Consider the following 20,431-nt stretch of genomic DNA (forward strand, 5'->3'; position numbering starts at 1 on the left):
GAAGGAAACAAATTAAGACGTCAGACCTTGTATACAAATTTTAGATTTAAATGTAAAAAGTGAAAATTTAGGAAATAGTTGTGATACTTTAATGAGGGAGGCCTTAAGAGAAAACTGGAGGCTGTAAGAGGAAGAGAGACAAATTTGACTATATAATATTAAAAAACGAAATTGTGTGGCTAAAGACAGACTCCACAATCAAAGTCAAGAGATAGCTGACAAAGTCACTGTCCATTACATGGATTTACTACATCTTGTTTATCCATTCATCTATCAATGATATTTGGGTTGTTTCCATCTTTTGGTTATTGTGAATAATGCTGCTGTGGACACTGGTGTACAAATACTTGAGTCTCTGCTTTCAGTTCTTTTGGGTGTATATACCTAGGAGTGGAACTGCTGGGTCATATGGAAATTCTACATTTAACTTTTTGAGGAACTACCAAACTGTTTTCCTCTGCACCACTAGGTATGGTGCCAGATAAGTACTAGATCTGTCAGGGTGATAGATGTACCATTTTACATTCCCACCGGTGATGCACAAATTTTCCAATTACTCCACATTCTTGCCAACACTTTTCCCTCTTATTATTAGCCATCATAGTAGGTATGAATGTTATCTTTTAAAAATGTCATTTTTCGATATTGAACTCGAGTTGGAAGAGGCGAGTCCGGCCTCAAAATGGAGGGCCATGATCCAAAGGAACCAGAGCAGTTGAGAAAACTGTTTATTGGTGGTCTGAGCTTTGAAAGTACAGATGATAGTTTAAGAGAACATTTTGAGAAATGGGGCACACTCACGGATTGTGTAGTGATGAGAGATCCCCAAACAAAACATTCCAGGGGCTTTGGTTTTGTTACTTACTCTTGTGTTGAAGAGGTGGATGCAGCGATGTGTGCTCGACCGCACAAGGTTGATGGTCGTGTAGTGGAACCAAAGAGAGCTGTTTCTAGAGAGGATTCTGTAAAGCCTGGTGCCCATCTAACAGTGAAGAAAATTTTTGTTGGTGGTATTAAAGAAGATACAGAAGAATATAATTTGAGAGACTACTTTGAAAAGTATGGCAAGATTGAAACCATAGAAGTTATGGAAGACAGGCAGAGTTGGGAAAAAAGAGGATTTGCTTTTGTAACTTTTGATGATCATGATACAGTTGATAAAATTGTTGTTCAGAAATACCACACTATTAATGGACATAATTGTGAAGTGAAAAAGGCTCTTTCTAAACAAGAAATGCAGTCTGCTGGATCACAAAGAGGTCGTGGAGGTGGATCTGGCAACTTTATGGGTTGCGGAGGAAACTTTGGAGGTGGTGGGGGTAACTTTGGTCGCGGTGGAAACTTTGGTGGAAGAGGAGGCTATGGTGGTGGCGGTGGCAGCAGAGGTAGTTACGGAGGAGGTGATGGTGGATATAATGGATTTGGAGGTGATGGTGGCAACTACGGTGGTGGTCCTGGCTATAGCAGTAGAGGAGGCTATGGTGGTGGAGGAGGGCCAGGCTATGGAAACCAAGGAGGCGGTGGATATGGCGGCGGCGGCGGTGGAGGAGGATATGACGGTTACAATGAAGGGAATTTTGGCGGTAACTGTGGTGGTGGTGGGAACTACAATGATTTTGGAAATTATAGTGGACAACAACAATCAAATTATGGACCCATGAAGGGGGGCAGTTTTGGTGGAAGAAGCTCGGGTAGTCCCTATGGTGGTGGTTATGGATCTGGTGGTGGAAGTGGTGGATATGGTAGCAGAAGGTTCTAAAAACTCAGCAGAAAAGGGCTACAGTTCATAGCAGGAGAGAGCGAGGAGTTGTCAGGAAAGCTGCAGGTTACTTTGAGACAGTCGTCCCAAATGCATTAGAGGAACTGTAAAAATCTGCCACAGAAGGAACGATGATCCATAGTCAGAAAAGTTACTGCAGCTTAAACAGGAAACCCTTCTTGTTCAGGACTGTCATAGCCACAGTTTGCAAAAAGTGCAGCTATTGATTAATGCAATGTAGTGTCAATTAGATGTACATTCCTGAGGTCTTTTATCTGTTGTAGCTTTGTCTTTTTCTTTTTCTTTTCATTACATCAGGTATATTGCCCTGTAAATTGTGGTAGTGGTACCAGGAATAAAAAATTAAGGAATTTTTAACTTTTCAAAAAAAAAAAAATGTCATTTTTCAGGAAAGTAACAAATAATCGATCATCTGTAGTTATTTTATGCATTGGAAGATTGTATGTTATTAGTAAATACCAGTGTTAAAAAAATGTTGAAGATGTTCTCGTTTCCTAGGGTTTCAGAAACCAATCTAATTGAAATGTAAATAGCAGGTTTATTTTATGTTTATATCAGGTACGACCAAAAGTGCCACTTTTGAAGATTTTGCAGGCAGCAGGTGCACAAGGTGAAATCTTCACTGTTACAGAGGTAAGCCACCAAAGAAAATTCTCAGTTTTAAGAACAGTTGAGAAAGAGAAGCTGATGAATATGTAGTTCTGAAATTAGACCTAAGAAAGGAAGTTCTGCTCCTGAGGTACTGGAGAGGCAATTTTTGCTGTTTTAAAGACCACACGCTACGTTGAACTTTATAGTTTCTTTAAATTTTTTTTTTGAAATGTGTTGTCAGCTAAACATAAGATTAACAATGAATTCATTGATTTCAAAGTTAAAATGCAAAACATGTTTTAGATTTAAAAAATGACACTGTCTGATTTACAGGATATGCTGCCAGGCAGGATATAAATGTGATAATTTTGCATTATAAATTTGTCAGATACTCTTGAGCACTGTGATTTATTTTAAACACTTACGCATTTAAATAACTTAGCTTCTAAAGTATTTTTTTAAAATTAGTTTCAGGTGCACAAAGCAACGTGATAGACATTTAAACCCCGTATAAAGTGATAACCCACCCCCCAAGCTACTACCCCTCTGACATCTTAAATAGCTGTTACAATACCATTGACCGTCTTCCCTATGTTGTGCTCCACATCCCGTGACTATAGATATATAGATAAGTTTTATATTTATGTCTTATATTTATTTATATTTATGTCTTATATTTATTTTTATTTATATTTATATATTTATATTTATATAAATATATAGATACCTATATATTTAGTTATAGTTGACATTCAATATTATTCTACTTCAGTGCATTGGTCAGGCATCCACACAGTCTATGATGTGATCCCCCTGATAAGTCCAGTGCCCATCTGGCACCTTTCATGATCTTTACAACAGTGTTGATAATATTCCCCATACTGTATTAACTATCATTTTGTATTTCTTAATGCGATCACCTTTTTCACCCTTCCCTCAACCCCATTCCCATCTATCACCCTGATAGATTTAGTAGTTGTCTGGCACCATACCTAGTTATTACAATATTATGGACTGACTATATTCCTTATGCTATACCCTACATCCCCATGACTATTGTGTAACAACCAACTTGTACTTCTTAATCCCTTCCCCTTTCACACATCCTTAACCCCCCTCCCATGTTAAAGAAGTCCCTCTAAGATTCCTTGTAATGCTGGTTTGGTGGTGACAAACTCCTTCAGCTTTTTCTTGTCTGCGAAGCACCTTATCGGTCCTTCAATTCTAAATGACAGCTTTGCTGAACAGAGCAGTCTTGGTTGTATGTTGTTGCTTTCCATCACTTGGAACATTTCCTGCCACTCCCTGCCTGCCTGCAAAGTTTCTGTTGAGAAATCAACTGCCAGTCTTATGGGGGCTCCCTTATAGGTAACTAAGTGCTTTTCTCTTGCTGCTTTTAAGATTCTCTATTTGTCTTTAACCTTTGGCATTTCAATTATGATGTGTCTTGGTGTGGGCCTCTTTGGGTGTAACTTATTTGGGACTCTCTGTGCTTCCTGGGCTTGTATGTCCATTGCCTTCACCAGGTTAGGGAAGTTTTCTGTCATTATTTCTTCAAATAGGTTTTCAATTCCTTGCCCTCTCTCCTCTCCTTCTGGTGCCCCTCTAATGCAAATGTTGGTACACTTGATATTGTGCCAGAGGCCCCTCAAACTCTCCTCAGTTTTTTTGGATTCTTTTTCTTTTTGCTGTTCTGTTTGGGTGTTTTCTGCTACCTTATCTTCTATATCACTAGTTGGATTCTCTGCTTCATCTAATCTGTTGTTGAATCCCTGTAATACATTCTTCGTTTCCATTATTGTATCCTTTATTTCTTACTCGGTCTTTTCTCTGGTTTCCATCTCCATTTTTATGCTTCCTATCTCTCTGTTGAAGTTCTCCCTGAGATCATCGAGCATTCTTATAACCAGTGTTTGGAACTCTGCGTCTGATAGATTGCTTATCTCTTGTTTCGCTTAGTTTTTTTTTTGAGATTTGTTCTGTTCTTTTATTTGGGACATGTTTCTTTGTCTCCCCATTTTGGCTGCTTCCCTGTGTTTGTTTCTATGTATTAGGTTGGGCTGCTATGTCTTCTGGTCTTAGTAGAGTGGCCTTATGTGGTAGGTGTGCTGTGGGGTTCAGTGGCGCAGTCTTTCTGGTCACCTGAGCCACACGCTCCAGGTATGTCCCTTGTGCAGGTTGTGTGTGCCCTCCTCTTGTAGTTGAGCCTTGGTTGATAATTGAACATCAAAGTGAGGGACTGACCCTTGGGCTTACTGGTTATGAGGACTGGCCTTGACGACAATGGAAGACTTGTGCAATGGCTGATCCTACGGAGCAGGATGCAGGATCTAGCCTCCGTGTGCCTAAAAGTTGGGCGGGGCTAGGTCTCAAATCAATCGCCAGGGCATGGTGAACTAACAGTGGAGACTCAGAAATGGCGGCCGCCTGTGTTTGCACGCTGGGAAGGGGGAGAGCTCAACAAAGAAACAATGGCCTCCGCCGTCTCCCCTGTCCAAGAGAAAGCCGCCTCTCCAGCCCCCGTTCCAAGCCAATTCCCCACCATTTGTCCCGACCTCCTTTCCAGCTGCTGCTCCAGCACTGGAGCTCAGAGGGAGTGATTCCACTGGTGGGTAAATCACGTATAGTCCCTTTAAGAGTGCCTGTGAGTGCAGCTGTGCGGAGTCTCACTCAGTTACAATCTCCGCTGGTTTTCAATTTCTGGCTGGTTTTCAGCCAGAAATTATGGGGATTTCTCTCCCCGGCACTGGAACCCTGGGTTGGAATGGGGCTGGGATCTCTCGCCCTTCTAGGGGATGGGAAGGGATCACCATAGCCAAAATAGCTCTCCTGATCTTTAATGGTCACACGCGGGTGTGGGACCTGCACATTCTGCATCTCTGACCTTCCCACCAGTCTGGAGGTGGCTTCTTCTGCAAGTTCTTAGTTGAAAGGCTTCAATTCAGCTTGATTTTAGGTGATTCTCAATAATGGTTGTTTTGTAGATTAGTTGTAATTTTGATATGGTTGTGAGAGAATGTAAACACAGTGTTTATCTACTACGCCATCTTGTCCTCTAAAGAATTTGTTTAAACAAAAACAAATTAAGTTAAGTAGAAAAGACTCAGTATTAAAATGTTAATCTCTTCCAACTGCTTGCATTTAGTAAGGTAAAGATCTAAAACCCTTCTCTTTATTAGCAAGCTTTTTTGACTTTGCTTAAAAGCTCCATACCTATACCTATCAGCAGTGATGCCCTCTTGAGCCATTATACCTCTTAAGAAAACACATCTCGAGGCATTTCAGATTATCTGGAATACTCATATTTCCTTTTATCATTTTAAATTAAGTGCATAATTTTGGACTATATGGCTAAAATTCTGATAAGTCGTATTAAAAAACTTATTAAAGTGTGGATTTTTATATCATTAAAGTTGTTATAATAAATTATGGTATCTCCTTCAGTAGCATGGCAGAGTTAGCCTGGGTTAAGAAGAAATCATTCAGGGAAAATGTTTCACTGGGGAAAAGTCAATTTACATGATAAGCTCTCCATTATGACTCTTGATACTACCTGGTGCATAAAGTGGAATTCCCTAAATTTTTATTTTTAAATACTGGTTCTCAGTATGTGCACTGAGGCAGTATGGTGTAATGAGAATAGTAGCAGTAATATACAGATTTAGAGTAGTGTTTTAGAAGATTTTATTTTGTGTACTTGGATTTATTTTTTCTGAAAGTTGGATAGACATAAATATAAAACTTTTTCCTTTTTCTTCCAGTAGATGCTCTTCCCATCTTATTTTTCCATAGATACTTGATGAGATAGGAGAACTTCATTAATACTGGGATATGTTGCTGGGATGTAGGGGTGCCTAGGAGTTTCATTGCTGTAATGGAAACAGTGTTGGAAAAATCTTCTGTGCAAACATGTAATAATCATTGAGACATTGGGGCCTAAAGTTAAAGATAGCTGCTTTTGGTCTTCTTGTGATCTGTGATAACAAAGTTCGTACTGTCATTAAGTGAACTTAATTATTATTATTATTATTTTTAATTTATTTATTGGGGTGACAATTGTTAGTGAAAAGTGAACTTAATTATTAAGCATTTTTAAAAAAATCTGTTTCTTGGAGAAAACATTAGAAAAAAATTAGATAAGTTGTAACTTTTGAATCATGAACTTGTCTGTGTCCCCCCTTCCATTTTGTGAACTGTGAAAAGAGCCAGATAGAGTAAATTTTTAATAAACACTTACATTCTGTTTTGTGTACTTATAGTGCTGACAGCTTATTAACCATCCGTGCTTCATTTGTCAGAAAGAATTCAGTGAACGCACATCAAAAGCCTGTAGTAGTTATGTCCCCTTGGATTTGGAAAGTTTATTACTTTTGGTAATAGAACAGACCCCTTTATTTGGACAGGTGAGGAAATTTTTAAGGGAATACTAGGTGAATTCACCACTTTTTCTCATTGTCAGACTAGTACATTTCTATTATAAAATGTAAGGCTCTGTTAATGTCCAGAACGTTAATAAGGTATTTTATTCTCATACAGGTCATGCACTATCTAGGCCAGTATATAACAATGAAGCAGCTTTATGATCCGCGGGAGCAGCATATGGTATATTGTGGGGGAGATCTTTTGGGAGAGCTACTAGGATGTCAGAGCTTCTCTGTGAAAGATCCAAGGTAAAAAGAGTGAGGGTTTGTTTATCTTTTTGGGTGCTTATACATAACCACTTACTCTCCATAAGTTATTAATGGCTATTTAGTCCTTTAGTCAACAAATAGTTAAGGGCCTATGTATGTCAGGTGGCCTGAGAACATAGTAGTGAACAACAAACACAGTCTGATTTTATTCTATTTTTTTATTTTTATTTTTATTTTTTTTAAAGAAGGTTTCAGCTCACTGTGGCCCAAACTGGCAACCTTGGTGTTATTAGCACCATGCTCTAACCAACTGAGGTAACCGCCCACCCAACACAGTCTGAGTTTATGAAGCTTGCTTAAAGAGTAGTAAGACAGCCAGGTGCTCTTTTCCATCTTAATCAAATTATCACACCAATACATGGTGAAATTACACTATAGTAAGTGTTACAGAAAAGAGGTACATGAGGTTGTGTTGAGGGTTGGGATTTAGGGCCTTAAGGATCAAGGAGAGGTTCCTTGATGCGTGATACTTGAACTGAGAGCTGAAGGATAATGAGGCAATTAGAGGGGGCTGGTTTAAGGAGTGCTTCTGGCAGATTGAACGTCCTATTTAAAGGCCCAGGTAGTAGCGAGCTTGAATTTTGTTAACAGAGAGAGGAAGAGTGAGGTGATAAGAAATGTAGAATTGCTGGGCACTTTGAGGTTGAAGAACTTCAAAAAAATCACAGTACAGCTACTCTGACCTGTTACGTGACTTTCTCTAACTGCACAAGGTATTTCGTTATTTATTTATATAATCAAAAGCTAATTAGTAATTGAGAAGCCAGTGTTCTCTTTCTCTAGCTTTGTAATGACTTCTGAGCTCATTTTGTCTTACTTTGGTAAGACTCCCTTTCACCCCCACTCCCTGATTAAAACGTAGAACTTAACTTCGTACAAGGAAGGAATGGTCTGCAAAGGAAATCTACCCATGTGGGTTGCTGTTATTAATTAAGTAAAATGTAAATTAATTAGTTTTTTAATGGGGGGCAAAGTAACACAAGGGCTTGGGCATTAACATTTTGATATTTTAATAATGAGAAAAGATATATTCTGGGGAAAAAATTCTGGGGAAAAAATGTTATAGAGAAAGTTGGGAGCTAGCATATTAGAAATACACTTAGCAATTTAATGGAAAACCGTGGAGTTACTAATTTTTGATTTTCTCTCTGACAGCCCCCTCTATGCTATGCTGAGAAGGAATCTGGTTGCTTCCACCATCGCCACTGCAGGTATGTCACATCTCATTTTGTCAGTGTGTATCACAGCCTGGAGGGCGCAAATGATGGGAAAAGAAAAGGATCAGGGTGGAGATGGAATGCTGTTTTCGCATGATTTGGAGGGATACTGTCACACAGAATATGATTACTATGTTATTTAACTTTTTATTGTGAAAAAATTCCAATATACTAAAGGTAGAGAGATTGGTATAATTAATGTGCTCCCTTTACACTTAGTAATTGCTAACATTTGGCCATATTTGCTTCATCTAGACATACTTTTAAAATCTAACATAAGGATTTTTTTCTTCGAACATAACTACAATGCCGTTATTACAACCGACAAAATTAATAATAAACTAAGTAATAACTCCATAATACTATCCAATAGCCAGTTTATGTATAGTTACCCCCAGCTATGTCAGAAATATCTTTTACATTTTGCTCGTTCAAATCAGGATGCAAAGTCCACACATTGGATTTGGTTGATGTGTCTCCTTGAATCTATAAAACTTAATGCTCCTTTTATATTTATGTCATTTATTTGGTGAAAAAATGGATCGTTTGTCCTATAGCATTTCCTAGTTCTAGGATTTTCAGGTTGTATCTCTGCGAGGTTGTTTAACATGTTTTTCTATTCTATTTTTGGTAAACTAGTAGTTTACCAAATAGATTCAGTTTAAATTTTTTTGGAATAGATTCAAGTTTAAATTTTTTGCTGGGAAGGTTTCATAGGTGGTACTTTGTACATCTGTTGCATTACATCAGTCTGTAAGGTCTGCCTGTTCCTCTTTTGGTGATAAGATTCTGTGGCCTCACGTGATGTGTCACCGTGATCCATCTGTTAATATTGTAAAAATCCCCCGAGAGCCTTTCACTCAATGGTTGTAGCTTTCTGTTATTTGAAGGCCAATTTGTCTAACCCTTTGCTTGATTCCATACATTTTAAATACTGCCCTCTGAGTTTAATTTATTAGGTATATGTGGGAAACTGCTTTGGGTCTGAAGTGTGATGTGTTAGAGATAAGTGAATTAAATTGGATACAATTGAAATATAACTTTGTTTCTTAGTTTTAAATAATGAACCTTTTTTCTTCATTCCCTCTTGAAGCCTTTTTGTGAGCTTCAAATTAGATTTTTGGTAACACTGTCCTTTGAAGAAAGCCCAAATTTGTAATCCCTTTAGATTGTCTTTCAATATTTTACTGAAAAAAAAAAATAGCTTGAAAAAATCCATTCCTAATAAAGATTTACACTTTAAAGTGATTAAAATGTGATTTTGAACTGACATTGGTTTCTGAAGCCTGTTGGTTTCATTGAGCCTTTGCTTACTTCACCCAGCTGTAACTTTCCGTTTGAGAGGGAAGGCCTTGCAAATGATATGGCGCTTTATTGAAATTTAGTCACTTGTGAAGTAGTATGGCTTTTCTGGGATTGTCACTACAGGCTTGACGTACACAGAGGATTTTATATTTGCTACTCTACTCTTTCAGTAAAATTTGTTTTCTGATTGATCTGTTCTCTGAATATCGAGAGTGGGTATAATTCTCACTTTTTCTCTCTTATTTTCTTTCTTGCACTTCCTCTGCAGAGTTTAACATGCCATATATTAAAATTACCATTTCTATAACAAACATTTCAATTGATCCTCACAACAACCCTGTGAAGAAAGTCTGGAGATGAAGAAACTAAGGATTTTTTAATTGAGTGATTTGTCCAAGATCAGATGCCACTGGTTAAGTGGTAGAGAAGATATTTCTGATTGGCCAGCCCTTGTTTTTTTTTTTTCATTGTGCCATCTCCTTAACCCTTGGTTGTAACAGAATTTGCCCCAATTAATTTTTTTTTTTTTTAAGATTTTTATTGGGGAAGGGGAACAGGACTTTATTGGGGAACAGTGTGTACTTCCAGGACTTTTTTCCAAGTCAAGTTGTTTTCCTTTCAGTCTTAGTTGTGGAGGGTGCAGCTCAGCTCCAGGTCCAGTTGCCATTGCTAGTTTCAGGGGGCACAGCCAACCATCCTTTGCAGTAGTCGAAACAGGCAGCCTTGTGGTTGAGAGGACGTGCTCCAACCAACTGAGCCATCTGGGAGCTCAGCGGCAGCTCAGCTCAAGGTGCCGTGTTCAATTTTTAGTTGTAGGGGGCGCTGCCCACCATCCCTTGCGGGAGTCAAGGAATTGAACTGGCAGCCTTGTGGTTGAGAGTCCACTGGCCCATGTGGGAATCAAAATGGCAGCCTTCGGAATTAGGAGCATGGAGCTCCAACCACCTGAGCCACCGGGGCCAGCCCCTGCCCCAATTAATTTTTTAAACACATTTTTTTTTCTCTGAACAGTAAAATTTTAAAACATTTTGTTCTTCAACTTCTCACTTGGAAATAATTTCACCCACAAAAAACTGCAAATTTTCTTAAAAAGAGTTCCTTAAACTCTTTACCCAGGTTCCCCAAATGGTAACACCTCACATAACCATAGTACAATGACCAAAACCAGGAAATTGCCCCACAGTAACTTGATAGTCTGCCCTGACTTGCACCTGGATTGGTACTTGATGGCTATCTCTGTTGATCTTCATAAAATGGGTTGCCTGTGATTTATTTGAAAGACAAATGAGAAAAGTATTTTCCATATCACCTATTTTATACCTTTGCAAATGAGGTGAACCTTTTATTTTGATGGTTGCTTAAAATGCCATTATTTAAAGTGAGGGTGGTTCTTCATAAACCATTTCTCCAAATTTCCACATGCATGCTAATAAAATGAAATATATATATGACAAACTTTGTATTATTTTACAATTTCTTTGTACATTGTAGTTTTCCTAGATAACTTCTTTTTGCTTCTAATTGTTTTAACCTAAGTAAGGTAGTATGCATTAGAATATAAATGAAAATAATTGAATTACTTTATTAAAGAAATGCTTCATCTGCATTGTATGTTAATTGATCTTTGAAGGCCGCTGTGGTTAAAAATGCTGTTTCTTAAGCTTAGTATCTCCATTTATCTATAAAAAATGTTTCTAAAAACAGTGTTCTTTATAATTACAATTTTGAAAATGTTTGCTTTGTGCAAGACGACCGAATTGTCATACCAGTTGTAGAATCTGGGTTTTTTCTCTGGCAGTCTTTATTATAATAGATGAGGATGATGTTTTCTATAAGGTTGCTGGACCTGATAGTAGCTGATGAACCCAATCCCTGATAAGACTTATTTATGTGCACTCAGTTACATATATCCTCATATAATTAATTAGTGGTCCAGGTTATTAAATTCTCTGCAGCTTGTTCTTTTCCTATAGCTAAGTTTTTACCTTCTGTTCTTGAAAAATTTCCAAGTCCTTGAAACACATTTCTTTTCATCTATCTAAGAATTTCTCTCAGGTTATTGTTTTCTTTGCTTTTTATTAGCTTTGAGCAAAACTTCTGCTTCCTCTTTCTTCTTAGGAAATGTTTGTAATAACTGGGAAAAGTAGGACTTGTTGATCAAAAAATAACCCACCTATATTCAGGTGATGGGAATTTAAACTGTGAAATCACTGACATTTAGAATGTAAGCTTACATAAAGATGCTATTGTATTATGAAGCAAGTGAGGAAAATTCCAGATTTTCAGATTTCATAACCCTTTATAACTTTTTAACACTTGAAAATAAAAATTAAATTAAGAAGCCAAGCCATTTTTGTTGTTTACAAGTTAGGCAAATTTGGTAATAAATCACCTATAGGAAGAGATGATAAAAATACTCCGTATTATTCCCTGCTCGGAATCACTCTTCATGTTAAAATTTGAAAGCTTGCTATGGAAGAACATTTTGTAGCCATTTTTCATTTTCCTGCAGATTATATTTTGATAATATATTTTGAATGTTGGCTGTCTTGGTCTTTGTGGTTTTTACCATTTTTGATTTTTTTTTTTTTGTTCCTTTGGGTGGTTGCCTTCTCCAGCCAACATGGAGTAGTACATCTCTAGGGACCAAACCTGGCTCCAGGGTTGTTTGCTGAGGTCCTTTTTGTGTGGAAAGAATGGTTATTACCGGGGAAGGTTTTCCTTTTGTTTTACTTGCTATCCAGATGCTGCTCAGACTCTCGCTATCGCACAGGATCAAAATATGGATATTCCAAGTCAAGACCAACTGAAGGTAAAATCACCACATGGTGACTTCTTTTTTTGTACAGAGTGGCCCCTTCTCTGTACCTATGGATCTTGGACTCCCAAGACCTTTTTCTGAATGTGGTAAGAATTTAATAAGAAAGGTTCTTGGGAGTTCACAGACCAGGGACAGAGTGAACATTCTCTGTTCTGCCCATACAGAGTTCCAGTCTCTGAATCTTTCTTTGGGATGTAGCACTTCTGATCTTCAGTTCTTCCAGTTGCATTTTCTTTGGGGTTTGTGTGTGCACCTGTGTGATGGTGTACGTTCCTAGGTATTTGAGGAAACTGCTTTATTAGATTTTAATAGGCTTGTTGCAATTAAGTTCATGTCAGGCCATTTCGTAAAGCTTCCCCAAACCTGGGAAAACCTTATGGTCATCTTGGTATATGATGAGGATTTCACATGTTTTCTGAATTATGCCTAATTTTGTAGTAGGCTAAAGGCTTTATATTGATAGCCTATTTTTAACAGTAGATTTTGCTCTTTTGTGCAGAGATTTTTTTTTTCCCCCCTCCGGTTTGGGATTCTCCTAGCTCTGCTCAGAGTGGGTTGAGGAGAGATGTTGCCTTTCTTTGATGACTGTTGTGAATTCCAGAGTTCTCTTTCTTGTGCGTAACCCATTGTGTTGCACACGAACTGGTGAGCCAGAATGGAACTGCTACATCCCCTGGTCTCAATCATTTCTGTTGCATTGATAGACACCTTTCCCTTCTTTTCAGGAAAGTGCAGAGGAATACTCTAATTCCAAGAAAAGTACTGAAGAGGGCAATATTCCCATACTGTCTACCTCCCAGCATAAATGCACAAATTCTAAAGAAGGTAAGTTTTGAATTAAGGCTATGTAGAGTTTTCTTTTTTGTTGATGATTTCTAGAAATGGCATCTATCCAAATTAAGCACTACCTAATTAATACCGTGATACAGAGAACTCGAAAAATACTGCTGTCTATTTGCATGTGAAGTAGGAGACACATATGTCATGTATTTTTCATTCTTTTCTGAAAACTTTTTTTCACCCTAGTCACCATTGTTAACTTTGAAGATGGTAGTGCTCTTTTAGCAACCCATGATTGCTGGGATAGAGCAAGACTTTTCCTTTAGCGAGCTTGCTAATAGAAGATAGCTACACATTTATCAGTTTGCCACCTGGTAACGTAGCTGCCTTGGTTTTTTTAATTTTTTTTAAATCCTTGGTACTCCTGTATATACTTGATCTGGTTAGAATTTTGATTTGTTAGCTTCATGCAAAATTTCATAGCTTTTTGAAGTTTGCAAAGATGATAAAATATACTTAATATGTCAGAGCCAAGAATGAGATATAAACCTAGTAGTTCTTTTGCCTTTGGGTGATAGTCATCAGATCTTTGCCATCCATATTAGATATGGTGTGGTCAGGTTAAATGAGTTAATTGAATTTTGGAAGTTTCCCCCAAGCCCTACTTGATAAACTTATCTCCTAAAATTTTTTCTGCAAAGATGTATTTTATGGAATGATGGTTTCTAGTACCTGGTTCACATTTGGAGCAATGGCAGGTTAGACCTCTAGTAACTTCGCAGACAGTTATGCTGTTGAAGTTGTTTCAGATTTTTAGTTAAAATTGAATCAGTTTATCGTGCTGGATTATTTTCTTCAAATTGTGTTTGAGTATATAAACTGTATTTTGCGTTATCTAGTTACCTTGGAGCTTATTTCAGTCTGTATGGCGTCAGATGTATTGTTTTTTTAAATGCAGGTCCTTATTTTCTACTTAGAAGGCTGTTTAAAATATAAGAACAGTCAAAATCAGGAACTAGGGAGCTAAGAAACTGGGGGAAAGAAAACTTAAGGGAAACTTAAAATCCCTATAGGAAACAAAACTTAAAAGTTTTCAGTGGGGGAGGGGAGGCTACTCCCTTGGCCCATATCAGTAGGTTATCATTGTATAGTTGTGAAATGAATGAATGAGCTACACAGTTAACCACTTTTCCAAGAATTTCGTTTTCACAAAACTCCACCCCCTGAAGTGTGCTGAGGAAAGCCAACTAAGCACAAAAGATGGGCAAAAAGAAAAGCTGTTTAGTAAATATCTGAAAATATCAAACTCTAGTGCCAATTTACGAATGTCCCAGTTCACTGCTTGAGAACCTCTCCTGTGTGGGAGGAGGGGGGAATAAAAAAAGACAAAAATATATAAGAACAGCTAATTCAAGAGGCTATGTAGTTTGTAATTTAATTTTGAGAATTAAATAGCTTAGTATTTTCAGAAGGGTGTATAGATAGAGGACAGAATTTTTATACGTGGAAAGAATGGCCTATTTCCATACCTTCCATGAGAATTTACAGAGCTTGAACAGATGAAGATAACTTTAATATCTGTCTCAGGAGTTTGGTTTCTGATAATTTCAGCAATGAGTAAGTAAAACGGAGGTTGAAATTTCCCAGAGCACAGATGGGCAGGATCAACGTAATTTGTAAGTAGATGGGATAATCTTTTGTTCTAGCACGGACCCATTTATTGCCAAAATTTTTTCAGCCATATGTACCTCAGCACATTTAAATATCCATGGTTGTCACCGTATGTTTAGTGCATTAGGAGAAAACGTAGAGGAGAATGAGAAAGTAGGAAAAGAGTAAAGCACAACAAAAAATTGCATGATGGGAAAGAAAGAAAAGAATTTCATGCATTAGCAACAAACTTTAGGTTAGGAACCACCTTGAATGTCATTTAGATGTATGACACAAGATCTTTTACCTGGAATATGTGGGTCCTTAATGTTTTGGATTTGCAGTGTTTTTAGATTTATTATTGTATAGATATTTTAACTCCAAAAGGGCCCATTGATCCAGAAGGGACATATGTATATATTTGGACAACCTAGAGTTCAGCATTTTATAGTGGTTATTACCTATCAAACATGAATTCCTGAGAAATGTCCCAAAATATATGGTGCCAATGAGCCTGCTTTGGCAACCTTATGGTTGCATGTGTCATGGTCTATACCCCCTTGCATCTATGCCAAGGTTTGGGCCTCTGTGCTATCGTCGTTTGCAGTTCAATGGATCAAGCCATTTTCAGATACCATGTACTAGAGCAAGTCATTGTTTAGTTATTACATTGGTAGGAATGTTTAAAATGACAGTAAGTGACCATTTAGAAATCCTTTTAGAACAATGCCATTGTTTGGATGCTTTCAGAGTTTAGATTTCTGGATAAATGATTATCTACTTCTAGTGACATTACTTGCTAATGAAGCCTAAACAGGGGAGGAGATTTGGGCTCTGCAACTGAGACAGGTATTTGATTTCTGATTCTTTCTTACTGGGAGTAGGAATTTCTTTTTACCTATATTATAAAGAGATTGTAAGTGTTATAAAGAGTCTTAATTCTTAAGGGTTGTGTACATAGTTATCCTTTTCATTTGACTTCTGTAGATGAAGACTTGATAGAAAATTTAACCCAAGATGAGACATCTAGGCTGGACCTCGGGCTTGAGGAGTGGGATGTAGCCGGCCTGCCTTGGTGGTTTTTAGGAAACTTGAGAAACAATTATACACCTAGAAGTAATGGCTCAACTGATTTACAGACAAATCGGGTAAATTTCATGTTTGAAGAGAAACTTCTTTTTTTTTCTTTTGAAAGAGTAGCACTCTTTGTTACTCTTGACCACACATTGCATTCTCTAAGAATTCTCATACATTGCTATGACTTTAAGTGCCATTTGTATGCATATGATGCCCAAGTTTATATCTTCAGCTCTGACCTTGCCCCTAAATGCCCAACTTCCGTATCTAGCTGCCTACTCAACACCTCTACTTAGATGATCTGACATTTAACAGGTTCAAAACGACTTTTTTTTTTAACCAAACACTTTTATCTAGTCTTTCCTTTTTCATAAGTCTATCTTCTACCCAGTTATTCCAGCTGAATATCAAGGGATGTGGTTGATATCTTTCTCTGTCATTTGCCACATTCAGGTTATCAGCTGATTACCTGATATCCAAAACATCCAAAATCAAACCAACTACTCTTTATTACTTTCATTGTCATAATTCAAGCCATCATCATTCTGCTCCTTTATCTTCTTTTATATTCTCCATTGTACTTCTCACCTGGTAAAATGATGATTATATTTTGGTTATGTTTATTGACTATTTAAAAACGTACTCACTGAAACGTAAGTCCAGGAAGTCCAGGTCTTTTGTATCATTAACCACTCCATATTCTATTGCTTAGTACCTACAACAGTATCTGACACGTGATAGGTATTCAGTAAGTATTTGTTCAGTAAATGAATAGAGATACAATGGCAAAATAGTAAGTTGTCTCTTAACGAATATTATAGAAAAGCATGTCATAAAATGTCCATAGTTGAATATAGAAAGAAAGAATTCAGAAAGAGGAGAGGATTGGGTTACAGTCAGTATTTCTCTCGTTTCTTCAATAAACATCATTGACCATTAAAGGAAAAAATACAACACAGTAGAGTGTTTTCTAGGTTTGCAGAGTGCCAGTTATTGAAAGGAATATAGGGAATGATTCTACTTAATTGAGCAACTATGAGTCTGTAGCTTTTAAGCTCTTCAGTACTGTTCCTTAGGTGTTACACCGATTTACTGTTAAAATAGAAAATTTCTCACCAGGCGCCCTTACATCCATCCATTTCCTTTTACATAGTAGGTGCCGAATAGACGTCCATTGGAGAAAGGCTAGGTGTTTTTTGGAGATATGTGAGGACATTGAGTTTTGGGTTCATTTATGTTGGTTCAACATCTGATAAGCCTCTGACTACAAAAACTCATGTTTGTTTTTTTCTGTTAGGATATGGGTACTGCCATTGTTTCAGATACGACAGATGACGTGTGGTTTTTGAATGAGCCAATATCTGAGCAGTTTGGTGTTGGAATAAAAGTTGAAGCTACTGATACTGAACAAACAAGTGAAGAAGTAGGGAAAGTGAGAGACAAAATGGTATGTTGTGGAAATATTTCACATTGATTGGATTTATGTGTGTAAGGTATAATTTGTGCAGCTCTAGTGACCTGACCTATACTATATACCTCTTTGTATAACAATGACTCACATAATCACCCCTCTTTTGCTTTTTAATGTTTCTCTACATCTAATTTTAAGATTCACACTAAGTTAACCAAGGCTGCCTCAAAAATAGGATAGAACTTCATGGGTAAAGCTCCTTCTTTGTTAGAAGCGGTAAACTCCCCTTTTCCTGCTTACCTAGTCTCTCACTATCACTGCAGAGTTTTTTCTTCTGGAGACTTTGCTTTGCTAGCAAGGCAAAGTTCTAAATAGCTGCAACAGCCTGTAGGGAAAAAAAATCCTTATTTCTTGGACATCTCAATAGCTTTCATAACTATTTTATACTAAAACGGAAATAGATGAAGTCTTCTTACATATTACAAAGTTTCAATATGGGGGAAAAAGAGAGAATTCAATACACGTGGTGTGACCATGTCAAGATGAAGAGTTGTACAAGCATGTGCTCAAGTTTCAAAAGAAATTGGGCAGCAGATCCAGTGCCTGATAGGGGCAAGATTCTCAGAAAATAGCCACTGAATAAATATAGGGAGGGAGGGAAGGAGGGGAAGGGAGGGGAGGGGAGGGGAGGGACTTAAATGGGGCTATCCTTTCAATTTAGAAGATTTTCATAGTAATTTGGATTCCTGAAGGATATCCTAGTATGTTTGTGGTAGGCAGATACATGCTTGGGTTCTGCTAGACTAATTTTATGGGTAGCATGAGAAGAGAATGCAGGTGTCTAGAATGAACACAAAGGTGACATTTGGAAACTTCTATAGAAAGATGACACTTAAAATACATGAATTTTTGTGAGAAAGTTGCTAAACAGAGGGTCATAATTGTAGTATAATGGTTTTATTCTATTTACTGTGTCAGAAAACTAGTTTTAATTTTTAGAATTTCAAGTTCTAAATTTTAAAATTTAAAAGACATTTCCCACATTTCTTTTTGTTTTCCTGGTCTGTGGGCATGTTGTAGGAAACCCAGTGTGTCACATTAACTAGTTGTACTTTTGAATTTGAAGTAAAATTTTAAAATACTTTGTTTTCATGCTTCACATCTGAGTTCCTTATTTTATATAGTGCTTTTATAATGCCTACCTGGATTCCCAAGATAAATTTCCACACTTAATAATTTGTAGCTTTTCTACTTTGATATTGTTTATTTTCTGTACAGTAATAAATTTGAGGACCTTCTCCCTTCTGAATGCAGAAGATATTTGGTAATCCTCTGGTGTTACATGTGTATAGAATCATGTTTTTGGTCTCATATTTAAGTTACCTCCTTTTTCAGTGGTAGTGATGGGTGTAGAATGTAAGTTTTAAATTGAAGTTCTTTTGTCTTTTCTACTCTCAGGAAATAGGTAAACCTTACTAAATGAGATGTCTTTGCTGTCACAGGTGACTGAAGCAGGAAAACATGATGACCTTGAGGACTCTAACTCCATATGTGACGATACTGATGTAGAGGTTGCCTCTGAGGTATGAATCTCTAGTCAGAGAGTTGTTTTGCACCACCCATTTCTTCACATGTTCATGTTGCAGCAGTTCACTTGTGGTGAAGAATGCCACTTCCCCCATTTTTTATCTACCTTTCCTGAATGTTAATAGATGTTGGTTTCTTTACATTTTGTTAGAGGTTTTTACTGGAATTTCAGAAGAGGAGAGGAGTTTATCTAATCCTCTTCTTACCTTGAAAAGGGATGACTTAAATTCCTCTGTATTTTTCTCCCTGCTATCAAAACTCTTTGGACGCAATACTGTGGGTATTCAGTTATTCAGAATAGTCCTATACTACTCTGCCCACTAAACACCTCTCTGTAATGCCAATGAGACCTATAAGCTATCTAAAATTCTTTGTCAAGTGTAAAAATAATATTTTCAGTGCTTTCTTAAAAAGAAACAAATGGAAACTGGCTTAATTTCTACACAGGTTTATATTAATGGAGGGCTTTTAGTGTTAAGCTGTTAGGAAATAGTTATGGAATTGTCACCAATTGACAACTTAAGTTTAGACGCACATATGTTCCTTGGTTTTCTATTTTCATGCCAGTTCCCTATTTTCCTTTTAGTACTTATTTCCCTTAGCTAACTCACTGTGGGAAAAAGGGTAGGGAAAGGAGAAGAAGGGGATTTTACATTTTGCTGCTTGGGTTGTCTCTGGTGCTGTTCCCCCCCCTACTTCTACCTCCCACTGTTGACCATTATGTAATTCATTGCAGATTACCTGTCTGTCCATATCTAAGTAATAAATGTGCAATATACTGGTCTATTAAGTGTTCTTGACTATAATATAAACAGCAAAGATGAATGTTTCCATCTTCATCAGACTTCGGTGGCTACTGGGGCTCAGAAAACCCGTTAAGCAAATAGACTGTATTTCATCAAAGATGCCATTGAATTTAATAAGCCCTATTATTTTATGTACTACTAGAAAAGAAAAATTGATGCCAATTAGGCAACGACACACCATCATTTATGAATTCCAAATCTTTATGAAGTTCCTTTGAGTATTTGTGTAGCATTTCAGATGAGATCTGAGGATCTTCAACTGGTAAGAGATGTTTTGAGGCTCTCTGGAGAACATCCCAGTTTAACAAATGGTTGTGTCCCTGCCTCTTGGAATAGGCAATTGAGTTATGACTTCTAAACTCGAAGTGCTTGGCCTTCATTCTGAAAGTAATCAAGTCAGCCTGTGTCAAATCATTGATCCTGTCAAAGCCAGGCAATTATCCACATTAAATACCCTTGAGTTGTTCCAGGTAGTTACCTTTGAATTAAGCAAGGCATGTAAAATTTATTGAGCTCTAGTATCCCCTAATTTGAAGATGGAGAAGTAGGTAGGAAAAAATTACTTGGCATTCGAGGACAAGAACATTCATTTTTCAGAGGGTGTGATTTAGGCATACCTATGGTCCTGAGAGCAGTGAAAGAGCATGAGTAAATTAGTAGTTTTCTCCCCCCTTCTGCCTTCCTGTCCCTTCTTCCGCCCCCTTCCCCCACTTCT

General features: G+C 37.4%; 2 protein-coding genes across 7 annotated transcripts in view; both read left to right on the forward strand.

The window, feature by feature from the left end:
• MDM4 (MDM4 regulator of p53) overlaps nt 1–20,431 on the forward strand; it is a 64,644-nt gene that overhangs the window by 17,732 nt on the left and 26,481 nt on the right. For 4 of the 6 annotated variants that reach the window (XR_013991814.1, XR_013991815.1, XM_081026960.1 and 1 more), the window contains exons 3-10: nt 2,339–2,413; nt 6,908–7,041; nt 8,218–8,273; nt 12,329–12,396; nt 13,131–13,230; nt 15,823–15,983; nt 17,210–17,359; nt 18,826–18,906. Coding sequence is in view for 3 of the 6 variants with exons in the window: in XM_081026960.1 (XP_080883086.1) it covers nt 2,339–2,413; nt 6,908–7,041; nt 8,218–8,273; nt 12,329–12,396; nt 13,131–13,230; nt 15,823–15,983; nt 17,210–17,359; nt 18,826–18,906 (825 nt within the window). In the remaining 3 variants the exon portion in view is untranslated. Of the gene's footprint in view, nt 1–2,338; nt 2,414–6,907; nt 7,042–8,217; nt 8,274–12,328; nt 12,397–12,483; nt 13,231–15,822; nt 15,984–17,209; nt 17,360–18,825; nt 18,907–20,431 lie in introns of those variants that run through there. The other 2 variants (XR_013991816.1, XM_081026961.1) reach the window with 2 other exon arrangements.
• Nucleotides 683–1,759, forward strand: LOC308487965 (heterogeneous nuclear ribonucleoprotein A3-like; the record flags this gene model as incomplete). The annotated part of the gene is made up of 1 exon (XM_081026964.1): nt 683–1,759. The coding sequence occupies one exon, from the start codon at nt 683–685 to the stop codon at nt 1,757–1,759; it is 1,077 nt and encodes a 358-aa protein (XP_080883090.1).

The sequence above is a fragment of the Rhinolophus hipposideros genome (genome assembly GCF_964194185.1).
Source record: "Rhinolophus hipposideros genome assembly, chromosome: 19".
NCBI classification, from domain to species: domain Eukaryota; kingdom Metazoa; phylum Chordata; class Mammalia; order Chiroptera; family Rhinolophidae; genus Rhinolophus; species Rhinolophus hipposideros.